Here is a 12555-nt window from a genome sequence, read left to right on the forward strand (position 1 = left end):
CTTCTGACATGCAGGCAAAATACTGTATACATAACAAACAAGTAGACTTTTTTGTTTTTGTTTTTGTTTTTTTGAGACAGGGTCTCTCTGTGTTAGCCTTGGCTGTCCCGGACTCACTTTGTAGACCAGGATGGCCTCGAACTCACAGCGATCCGCCTGCCTCTGCCTCCCGAGTGCTGGGATTAAAGGCGTGCGCCACCACGCTCGGCTGTAAACAAGTAAATCTTAAAAAAGAAAGAAAGAAAGAAAAGAGCACAAAGCCGGGGGTGGTGGCACATGCCTTTAATCTCAGCACTCAGGAGGCAGAGGCAGGCGGATCGATGTGAGTTCGAGGCCAGCCTGGTCTACAAAGTGAGTCCAGGATAGCCAAGGCTACACAGAGAGACTCTGTCTCAAAAAACAAACCTGAAAAAAAGAAAAGCACACAACTGTAGTTTGCAAAGACTAGTTTTAGAAACTATTTGTACGTGCATTGATGCTGTCTGGAAATTCTTAACTTTTCTGCTTTTTGTTTTGCTGTCGTTGGCAGCAGTTTGTACATAATGGTACTGTATTTGGCTTCAACGGTATATCCAAGGCAAGGACGAACTTGTACTCCTGGCTTGCCTGCCTTCACCTCCAAGCACTGACATTGGAGGCATGTATTACCTGAAGGTTCCTCCCCCCCTTCCCCCCCCCCCGAGTTTGTTTGTTACTTGGTAAACCTGGAAGTGCTGTACTTTCACAAGATTATTACCGTAAACTTTTCCAGAGAGCCTGGCTGGCTGACACTCCTTTGAGGGTTGAACTTCAGATGAACACTCCCAAAGACCTGGCCTCAGCTCCTCTATCGGAGCTGATCTGTGTCACCTCCATGTTAGAACCTGTACTGGTTCATGTTATGTCAACTTGACATAAGCTAGAGTCATCAGAGAATTTGAGAAAATGCCTCCATAAGATCCGGTTGAAGCCGCGTGGTGGCGGCGGCGGCGGTGGCAGCGCACGCCTTTAATCCCAGCACTCGGGAGACGGAGGCAGGCGGACCGCTGTGAGTTCGAGGCCAGCCTGATCTACAAATCGAGTCCAGGGCAGCCAAGCCTACACAGAGAGACCCTGTCTCAAAAAAAAGAAAAAAAAAGAAAAGAAAAATCCAGCTGTAGGCAAGCCTGTAGGGTATTTTCCTAATAGTAATTGCTGGGGGAGGGCCCAGCCCAGTGTAGGTAGTGACACCCCTAGGCTGGTACTCTAGCAGGCTGAGAGGAGCTAAGCAGCATTCCTCACTGGGCTCTGTAGCAGCTCCTGCCCTGTGTGAGTTGCGGTCCTGACTTCCTTCAGTGATGGACTACAATGTGGAAATGTAAACCAAATAAACCCTTTCCTTCCCAACATGATTTTGGTTTTGTGTTTTGGTTTTTGTTTGTTTGTTTTGTTCTGGGTTTTTTTTGTTTGTTTGTTTTTGTTTTTGTTTTTCGAGACAGGGTTTCTCTGTGTAGCCTTGGCTATCCTGGGCCCCAATTTGTTTTTGATCGTGGCATTTTTGTCACAATAGAAACCCTAAGAAGTGCAAGATGGTCTGGACTTCTCCAAGCAAATGGCTCTAAGCAGACCCTGGGCTACAGCGATCCCAGCCGCAGCCCTTTCTCACCCTCCAGGGATCCCAGACATGACACCTGGCCTTAAGGTCACACCCAGGCACAGGAACTGCAGCTCCCCACAGTAAGAGGGACCTAGCTTCCAGCCTGGTGGAGGGCTTCTTCCTTCTCAGCTTCCTCTTCCAGAATCAGGGTGACAGTGATGAATGCTAGCCCCCAGAAATCCCCTCAGTGCACAGGGAGGGTGTGGGGGGAGGGGACAGGGAAAAAGAGGTGTGCTGAGAGCCCCACAGACAACGAGGAAAAGCACTGTCAAAGCAGAGTGAAACTTTCCATGAAACTTAAAAGTAAGAAAATTAACTGGGCAGTAGTGGTGCACACCTTTAATTCCAACACTCAGGAGGCAGAGGCAGGTGGATCGCTGTCAGTTTGAGACCACTTGGTCTACAAATCTAGCCCAGGAGAGCCAAGGCTACACAAAGAAACCCTGTCTTGAAAAAACAAAAACAAAACAAAACAAAAAGGTCAGTTTATACACCGGAAAAGACAGTGTGTGTTTTGCCTGCATAGATGCCTATGCGCCATAAATGTGCAGTGCCTGCAGAGGCCAGAAGAGGGCGCTGGATCCCCTGGAACTGAAGTTAAGAGATGGTTGTGACCTGCCATGTGGGTGTTGAGAACAGAACCCTGGTCCTCTGCAAGAGTATCAAGTGTTGTAACCGCTGAGCCATCTCTTCCAGCCCCAACATTCATCTCTTTCCTATATGGACTAAAGAAACAGAGCTGGGCTCGGTGGTGCACGCCTTTAATCCCAGCACTTGGGAGGCAGAGGCAGGCGGATCTCTGTGAGTTCGAGGCCAGCCTGGTCTACAAAGCAAATCCAGGACAGCCAAGGCTACACAGAGAAACCCTGTCTCAAAAAACCAAAAAACAACAAACTAATACTGTGGCTATCTTAGTCTTCAACCCCATCAGAGACCCCAGAAGGAAATACTATCTAATATGAAGGAAGTGCAGACAAGCAACTTCTAAAAGTGTTGCTAGGACAGAGAGCTAGCTGACTGGACAGTCAAAGGTTCCTCTCCATCGTCAGGGCATCCAGTCTTGAGCCCGCTGGCCCAAAACCATCTGACAGACTGCTCTGAAGCAGGAATCCTGAAGGACTGGCCCGCCTGGTCTCTGCAAAGCTGGGCAGCCAATTTCTCAGTATCAGGCTTGATCATAGCGGATGGTCAGTCTGTCATCAGCAGTAGAGATAAGCACAGTTCATAATTAGACTCGAGGTGCTACCAGGAGCAGATGTGTCTCTCTGTCATAAAAGCCCTTTATTATTAAATGCCATTTTCTGTGCATCTCTGAAGTGTTTGAAGACCATTTATTTACTCCATCCATTATCTATCTATTCCTTTTGATAACATACACAAGAAACTAAATAAGGCTTGTCCTGCAATTAAGTAATTTAGTATCTAATAAGATTTATAGGTGACTAACTACCAACGTTTATCTCTGACCATCCTGAACAGGTTATAACAGTCAGCTTTCATAAGACTACAATTGTACGTCACCTTTTCAAATGAGTTGCACATGTATAATACATTAAGTAAGCGTTGAACCAAATGATCTTAAGTTTCAACCACCATACAATATACAATACATAAAGCAAAAGTTGAATAAAATAGTCTTAAATTTCCATCAATCTACAATGCCAATGTAAAATATTTGAATACCAATGTAAAATATTTGAGGCTAGTAGATTTAATAATCTACTTTTTATTCTTTTTTTTTTTTTGGTTTTTCGAGACAGGGTTTCTCTGTGTAGTCTTGGCTGTCTTAGACTCGCTTTGTAGTCCAGGCTGGCCTCGAACTCACAGAGATCCGCCTGCCTCTGCCTCCCGAGTGCTGGGATTAAAGGCGTGCGCCACCACGCCCGGCCTACTTTTTATTCTATAAATCTATCTCTTTCCTTTATATCCTTCCCTTCTTTTTTTTCCAACAAGAAGCTATAACTTAAAAAGAAGAAGAAGAAGAGGAGGAGGAGGAGGAGGAGGAGAAGAAGAAGCCATAACTTTATTAGTGATAGAAACAGTACAAATTTCAAAACAAGCTGCAGCTCCACTTTTCAAACACCAAATTGAGGGAGGGATTGTTTTGCTGTCAAATAGTTACATCATTAATTCAATAATAGCATTTACAATATCATTGTATATATACACATCCTCTCAGAGTCTCGGCTAGGATGCTTTCAGCTGGCAACATCCAAGCTCCCCCAGGAAATGGTGAGACTTCTAAGTGGAAAAACATCCTGCTCTCTCACAAATCTGTTCCCCATCCCACACTTGAGATCAACAGAAAAACATGTTTATCTCTCCTAAAACACAGAGCCCCGACTGTCCTGGACTCTCTTTGTAAAACAGGCTGGCCTTGAACTCACACGAGATCTACCTGCCTCTGTCTCCAGAGTGCTGGGACTAAAGTTGTGCACCACCACGCACAGCCCATATAAATGGTTTTTTTTTTTTTTTTTTTTTTTTTTGGTTTTTTCGAGACAGGGTTTCCCTGTGTAGCCTTGACTGTCCTGGACTCACTTTGTAGTCCAGGCTGGCCTCGAACTCACAGCGATCCGCCTGCCTCTGCCTCCCAAGTGCTGGGATTAAAGGCGTGCGCCACCACGCCCGGCCCATATAAATGTTTTTAATCTGGCACACTGGCACATGCCATTAATCACAGCACTTGGGAGGCAGAGGTGGGTGGGTTCTATGAGTTCAAGATTGCCTTTTTAATTTTTTGGTTTTGGTGTTTGTTTGTTTTTTGTTTTTCCAGACAGGGTTTCTCTGTGTAGTCTTGGCTGTGCTGGATTCGCTTTGTAAACCAGGCTGGCCTCGAACTCACAGAGATCCACCTGCCTCTGCCTCCCGAGTGCTGGGATTGTAGTTGCCTGCCACCGCACCAGGCGCTCAAGACCATCTTTAATCTACACAGTTCTAGGACAGACATGGTGTCTTACATAGGGCTACTATTAATATGATGAAACACTATCACCAAAAGCAAGCTGGGGAGGAAAGGCTTATTTGGATTACACATCCAGATCGATATTTACCTTCAAAGGAAATCAGGACAAGAACTCAAACAGAAAGCAGGTGGTGATGGCGCACACCAGCACTTGGGAGGCAGAAGCAGGTGGATCTCTGTGAGTTCAAGGCCAGCCTGGTCTACAAAGTGAGTCTAGGACAGCCAGGGCTGTTACAGGGAGAAACCCTGTCTCGAAAAACCAAAATAAAAAACAAAACAAAAAATAAAATAAAATAAAATAACTACACAGAGAGAGAGAGAGAGAGAGAGAGAGAGAGAGAGAGAGAGAGAGACAGAGAGAGACAGAGAGAGATATTTGTAATTGGTTATTTTATCCAGTAAGTTAACTTTGCAGCAGTGATGGCGCTCACCTTTAATCCCAGCGCTGGAGAGGCAGAGGCAGGCGGATCTCTGTGACTTTGAGGCCAGCCTGGTCTACAAAGAGAGTCCAGGACAGCCAAGGCTACACAGAGAAATTCTGTCTCGAAGGGGGAAAAAAAAAGACAGCAGCAGCAGACTCTAGCAAGCAGGTGTGATAGCTCAGATTTGTAATCCTAGCACCTGGGAGGCTAAGGCAACACAGTGCAAATTCAAGGCTAGTCGGCGCTAGAGAGTAAGAAATCAGCACAAAACAAGCAACAAATAAGAGGAGAAAGGAAGCAGCATCCTCCTCCATGTGACAGTCCTAGGGAGCAGGGGAGTCCTCAATGGAGTCTCCAGAACCGCTCTGAGAACTACCCCACCCAGCTCTGTTGGTCTCTCTTCATTTGTGTTCGTTTTTCTCAGTGTGACTCTTCCTGATGGACCAAAGTAACTTCAGTTGGCTTAACATTTTCATTTCTGTATTTGGGTGCCCTACTCTTGAACTCCGGATCTAGGAAACCCACAAAGATACACTCGGCACAAAGATATAGAATTGCCAATTAGCTGGAAAATTTTTTTAAAAAGTAAGAAAGATCAGACACTCCCCCTGGATTTCTCAAGAGTTACGCCTTAGAAGTTAATCATTGGTGGGTTGATTGATACCGGACGAATATCAATTAGTTCAAGAAACAATCAATAGGATGTTTGCCAAACTAGAAATTCACTTACTTGCTCTCTCGTTTGCTACAATCTATAAAAAGTTCTTTCCCACTTGTGCTCGGGACTCACACCTGATCCACTGTGTCGGTGATAGTGTGGGTCCCAGCTTAAGCTGAACAGTCAATAAACGAGACCCTTGTGTGTTTGCATCCGATTCGGCTCCTAGTGTTGATTGGGGTTTCATTGAAGCCCAGCACAACATTCCTCCCCCCCTTTCTCGATTGATTTATTTATTATGTATACAGATCTCATTATAGATGGTTGTGAACCAACATGTGGTTGCTGGGAATTGAACTCATGACCTTTGGAAGAGCAGTCAGTGCTCTTAACCTCTGAGCCAGCTCTGCAGCCCAACATTCCTTTCCATGCCTGCTTGTCTGTTCTTTTCCTAACAGAGGCCTGAGCTGAAGGTATATACCACCACAGCGAAGGCAGTGTGCCTGCCTGTGTGTGGGGATGAAAAGAGTGGGATGCCAGCCCTTACTGTCTATGCTGGACCTTGCTCTGTCCTCAAACCAGCACCCCAGGGAGACTTTGTTGTCTCTGATAAGACACAGAGGCTCAGGCCAGGTGGTGGTGGTGCATGCCTTTAATCCCAGCACTTGGGAGGCAGAGGCAGGCAGATCTCTGTGAGTTCCAGGCCAGCCTGGTCTATAGAGCAAGTTCTAGGACAGCCAGGGCCACACAGAGAAACCCTGCGGGGAGGTGGGGGTGGGGTGGAGACCCCAAGGCTCACAGAACACTGATAGCTTCCAATGCTAGAGTCTCTCTCCTCATCCAGAGCACCAGGTTGCCTAAGAATGTGGCGATAGCAAGCCTGCTAGGCAAGGTTACCCAAAGTCAGGAACCTGACACAACTGAGGCCCTCCCATTTCCTTTGTCCCTCACCTCTAATTTTTGAGACTCATATGGAGGAGAGAAAAGCCTTGTGCTAGCATGGGCCGCATTTGCCCGTGGGTTCCACCTGCAGACCAGCCAGGGGTGGGCGTGGCTGCTAGGCGCCAGTGCTGGGAAAACTCACGATTCAGCTGCACCAACTGATCCCAGGGGGACAAACAAGGATGGCTTTGAGGTCAGACATATCTGTGTTCTGTCCCTTCCTGCTTTAGTGACTTTGAGCAGCTCACCTCTTGGAGTGTCAAGGGTCGTGTCACAGAGTTAAGAATCTAGCCTCACAGGAAAGTCCTCCATGCTACACCGGAAAGTGAGGCACACGGAGCGGGTCCTCAATAAATGGCAGCCATGTAGTCGCACCGTTTTGCGAGGGCGGACCCAGCCTCTCAGGAGCTACAGGAATGCAGGCTCGGGGCAGGGGCTCTTCCTCCTAAAGGGGCCCTTGTACTGGAGGTCACAGAAGGGTAGCCTCCTTGACTGTACTGTGAGCAAAGTCCCCCAGGGACCTGGCTCCCTTCCCTGCAGCCTGTCCATTACCGACAACAGGAGCAGCGCCCCAAGGTTAGGCAAACACAGCAGCGATAAGGCACTTCCAGGCTGGGTCATGAATTCAAGGTTTTAGCCAGCTCTCTGGCTGGCTCCTTGGCTCGGTGAGAACCCTGCACCAATAGAAACAGCAGTCGCAGTCACAGGCTGGTTGAGCGCCTGAGACCTTGGTGCCCTGGTACAGCCTGGGTTAATGACCCTGTTTATACAGTTGAGTCATCCGATAAAGGGCACCCAGGCACCGGGCAGATGGCCATGTGCCCTGCAATGGCCATTTCATTGACTAAAGCGATAGCGAGGCCACGTGGAGCTAGCTCCCAATACCCCTCCCCCACCACTTCCCCGCCAGTCCTGCCAGGGTCAGCGTGTGCATTGTTTGTGTGTGTGTATGGGTTTTTTTTCAATGAACATGACTTCTGGAGTCAAGGTTGTGTGGCCATGCCCCCTCCCGCCCATCAGGGATATAAATAGCACCCACGGGACAGAAGGCCACATAGCTAGGAAAAAACAGGAGCAAGACACTAACTATGAGCTCCAGCCGGCCAGGGGTCTGCCCATGCCAGGCTTCCGCAGCCCGCCCGACTATTCTGTACGCCCTGCTGAGCCCCAGCATCAGGACCAGGCCCATTGCACCCGCGTCTCGCAGCCACTGCCTGTGCCAGCAGCACCGGCCCGTCCGCCTGTGTGCTCCACACCGCACCTGCCGCGAGGCCTTGGATGTCCTAGCCAAGACAGTAGCCTTCCTCAGGAACCTGCCTTCCTTCAGCCACCTGCCCCATGAGGATCAGCGGCGGCTGCTGGAGGGTGGCTGGGGCCCTCTTTTCCTGCTTGGGTTGGCCCAGGATACCGTGACCTTTGAAGTGGCTGAGGCGCCGATGCCCAGTATACTTAAAAAGATCCTGCTGGAGGAACCCAGTAGCGGTACCCAGGGTGCCCAGTTACCAGACAGGCCGCAGCCCTCGCTGGCTGCCGTGAGGTGGCTGCAGCGCTGCCTGGAGTCTTTCTGGAGCCTTGAGCTGGGTCCCAAGGAGTATGCCTACCTGAAAGGAACCATCCTCTTCAACCCAGGTGAGTTCCCAGCCGCTGCTTGGATGGGCATCAAGGTGGGAGGGGACGGGCCCTTCCAGGGAAAGAACCCTCTTGGGGCTTAACATCCGTGCTTTTCTTTTGGGTCCTTGTTAGCCTCAAATAGATAACCACAGGAGAGGCACAGAGAGGTTAAGCAACTACCTGAAGGCCACACAGCAAGGCAGAGGCAGCGCAGGCATGGGAACACAGCCAAGCTAAGGCAGAGGCGGGTCTTTGCCACCGCACCTGAGAAAATCTGGCCGGAATCTCAAGGAGTGTGGGAGGGTAGAGGGGTTGGGGGGGTGGACACAGCTGTGTGGCAGCCACGTCTTCAAGGGCAGGCTGCACAGTGAGGTTCTGAAGGTTAAGGTCCTCCGTGGGTTCAGAGCGGCCACACAGAGCAAAGCAACGAGAGGGTGGAAGTGGGGGCGCTCCTTGTATAATCCAGGGAGGAGAACAGTGATGGCGGTGAGGAAGAGAATTGAGGCAGAGTCTCACCGTGTACCTCTGGCTGGCCCAGAACTCACTGTGTAGACCAAGCTGGCCTCAAACTACGACCATGAGGGAATATTCTTTGAAGGTTTGAGGAAAACAAGAGACAGGCCTTGAAAGCTAAAGCATAGTGTCAAACAGCAGTACCAACAGCACCAAACGGTCACACTGGGTTTGCCATATGTTAGGACTCAGCCTAAGGGCTTTACAAATATTGGTTTGATTAAACCTCACAACAAGCGTGGGCAACAGATGATGTCATTATCCCCGCCTGACAGACGGAGAGACTGAGGCACAGAGTTTAAACTACTCAGCTAAGGTCGCTCAGAAAGGTTAAACTACTTGTCAGAGGCTACTCAGCTAGCTAGTCAGTGACAGTGCTGGGATTCAACCCCAGACAGCCTGGCTCTGTTTTGTGTTTTAAGATGTATTATTTAGCTGGGTGATGGTGGTGGCAGCAGCGGTGGTGCACACCTTTAAACCCAGCACTCAAGAAACAGAGGCAAGTGGCGCTCTGTGAGTTCGAGGCCAGCCTGGTCTACAGAGCTCATTCCAAGATAGTCAGGGCGCCCGGCGTGGTGGCGCACGCCTTTAATCCCAGCACTCGGGAGGCAGAGGCAAGCGGATCTTTGTGAGTTCGAGGCCAGCCTGGTCTACAAGGTGAGTCTAGGACAGCCAAGGCTAACACAGAGACAGAGAAACCCCATCTTGAAAAAAAAAAAAAAAAAAGAACCAAGATAGTCAGGGCTAGCTACATAGAGAAGCACTGTCTGTGAGTTCCTGTGTGTATGTGTGTGCATCATGGGAGCTCAGAGAACTCAGAAGAGGGTACCAGATCCTCTGGAGCTGGAGTTATAGGCAGTTGTAAGCCAACATGTGGATGCTGGGAACTGAACCAGGTCCTCAGCAAGAGCAGTGCTCTTAACCACGGAGCCATTACTCTAGCCCATATGTCTTAGTCACTATAGCCACATTATCTACTTCCTCTCTATAAGTGGACGGGTAAATAAAGTGGATAATGAAGGAGATGGAGCCCCCAAGAAGGGAGGGGGGCCAAGGCTCGTGACTCGTTAGTAAAGTATTGCCTTCCGTGCTCCAGGCCCTGGATTTGGTTCCTAGAACCACAAAATACTCAGCTCACACCTCTGCCTTTAAAGGCGGAGAACGTTCTGTTCGATGATACAGCACTGGCCTGCCGTGGTTGAAGGAGGCCAGTCATAGAATGCCCGCCTAGCATGCGCTAGCCCTGCATTGCGCCCCAGCATGTGAGGCGGGGGAACTGCTCACCTTGCACACCCCGGGGCTAGCCAGCCTCCCCGGACTTAGCTGCTCACCAGCCCTCTCCACCCACTCTGCCGCAGATGTGCCAGGCCTCCACGCCTCCTGCCACATCGCGCACCTGCAACAGGAGGCACACTGGGCTCTGTGTGAAATCCTGGAGCCCTGGTACCCAGCTAGCCAAGGCCGCCTGGCCCGAATCCTCCTCATGGCCTCCACGCTCAAGAACATTCCGTGCAGCCTTCTGGTAGACCTCTTCTTCCGCCCTATCATCGGAAATGTTGACATCGCCGAACTGCTGGAAGAAATGCTTTTGCTGAGGTGACCTACAGAATGCAGTCCAGTGCTTTCAAGGCAGCAGTCAGCTCCCCCCACAAGGAGCAACTCTTATCTCAGCCACACACACACACACACACACACACACACACACACACACACAGCTTGGACTTCCTTGGGTTGGACACTACTAACTGCCTAGCAGGCCCTTGTTGGCTTCCAAAGCCCCTGGGCCAAACTGCCTTTCCCTGCCTGGGACAGGGATGGGTGCATGAGTCTGTACATCAGGCAAGAGTTCCTCCTGACTTTGTATAGAACGAAATTAAGTTATTGACTTTTGTAATAAAAGGTATGACCTGCTGACACCATGGTTGCCTGCGGAAGGGTTCAGCCAATCCCCAGGGTGCACCCTCCTACTCTTGCCAGGGGGAACTCTGGGAAGAGAACCGGGGGCCAGCTCCCTAATGTTTTCGGGAGGGAAGATGACAGCAGAGCTGGGGATAAGGTTTATTTTACAACTGACGGTGAAGCAGCAAAAAGCATCTGCTCATCACCTGCCTGCCGCCCTCCTGCCTTTCTCCCCAAGCAGAGGTGCTTTCTGTTCTTGTCCCCAGAGCTTCCATTGTCCCTTCCCAGGTTACTATTTTTCTAAGCGTGTCTCTCACCTCAGGAATGCCCCATTCCCCAAAAAAACACAAGACCACTTCACTCTCTGGAATTTCTGACCCTCCAAGTCCCCCACTGCAACCCCCCCCCATTCCCACAATTGACAGACGACCCTGGTCCATTACTCTCCCAGCACCAGAGGACAAAGCAGCAAGGGCTGCCCTGTTAGCAGCTTGGAAGCAGAGGCAGCCAGAGGTTTAGCATGTGGCATTGGTCACCCTAGCTAGTGGCTACAGCCTGAAACCATTGTGTCTGGGGCCCCTGAGTTCCTGTCCGTTGCCCCTTGGCCCTGCCCCATTTCTGGGACCCTCCTGTCAAAGAGTCAATTCCCACTGTCCTAGCCACCAGAGAGGCTGTGCTGTGCTTGGCAACAGCTTCCACCCCACACCCCACACCCCACACGCCACCCCTCACCCCGCCAGCTCCATTCAGAGCCTGGCTAGGGTCTGTTTTGATTGGTTAACGTCTGTGCCTCAGTGTTTGTTAACTACTGTGACCTGGTCACCCTGGGTCGGGGTGACTGACCTGAAGGGTGGGCAGAAGAAAGTGATAACAGCGCAGTTGCCTATAGGACTCCCAGACCCTCCTCCTGCCCTGATCAGGCTCCACCCCCTCACCTCCATGGTTTGGCACCTTCCCACAGGGGCCAAGTTAATCATTGCTCAGCAAGAGGTCATTCTTTCGGGGACAACAGCCTGCGAGTCACCACTCTGACCTGTCTCTAAAGCTCCCCCAGCTTGGGACCATGCCTCCTCCTCGATCTGGACAGACACCCAGGGCCAGCACCAAGAACACCCCTGTGCCTCCTTACTCTAGAATAACACAGCTCAGACCCCACAATAAGGACACACTGAACCCAGAAGTACAGCTCAGGGCCACCCACACAGACACCTCTCTCTGTGTCTGTGTGTCTGTGTGTCTGTGTGTGTGTCTGTCTCTCTCTCTCACACAGACACACCCGACCCTCAGCTGACCCTCACATAGTATTAGAAAGCATAATGCAGCTGCTCCTGTCTCCCAAAACACACAGGTGTACCCACGCCACCCGTCACAACACAGTGCACCTGGGCACCCAAGAATGAGCGTTGCTGGGGATACCTTCCGCGACACATAGTCCTCTGCTTATTTTATTTATGTATTATGTATATGAACATGCTGTCTTCGTGCAGGCCAGAAGAGGGCATCAGATCACATTATAGATGGTCGTGAGCCACCATGTGGTTGCTGGGAATTGAACTCAGGACCTCTGGAAGAACAGCCAGTGCTCTCCAGCTCTGCAGTCAGTGTTCTTAACTGCTGAATGTGTTATGGTTTCAATAAGAATGGCCCCTCTCGGCTCATATATTTGAACATATGGTCCCCATTTGGTGGCACTCTTTGGGAAGGATTAGAAGGCGTGGCTTTGGTGGAGGGAGTGTGTCACTGGGTGTTGGCTCTGTTTATTAACAATTAAACTTTATTATACAACCCAAGGGGCACACCATGAATACCTTGTGACACTGGGAGTGGGCTTTGAGCTTTCTTTCTTTTTTTTTTATTTTAAATTTGTTTATTTTCATTTCGTATGCGTTGTTTTGCCTACATGTGTGTCTGGTGAAAGTGTCAGATCCTC

General features: G+C 50.0%; 1 protein-coding gene across 1 annotated transcript; it reads left to right on the forward strand.

Annotated features, from left to right (window-relative positions):
- Positions 1-7563: 7563 nt before the first annotated feature.
- Positions 7564-10642, forward strand: NR0B2 (nuclear receptor subfamily 0 group B member 2). Its single transcript, XM_084785297.1, has 2 exons — positions 7564-8231; positions 10085-10642. The coding sequence occupies exons 1-2, from the start codon at positions 7691-7693 to the stop codon at positions 10324-10326; spliced, it is 783 nt and encodes a 260-aa protein (XP_084641423.1). The 5' UTR covers positions 7564-7690; the 3' UTR covers positions 10327-10642.
- The last annotated feature ends 1913 nt before the right edge of the window (positions 10643-12555 follow it).

Source organism: Acomys minous, assembly GCF_964271855.1.
Source record: "Acomys minous genome assembly, chromosome: 6".
NCBI classification, from domain to species: Eukaryota; Metazoa; Chordata; class Mammalia; order Rodentia; family Muridae; genus Acomys; species Acomys minous.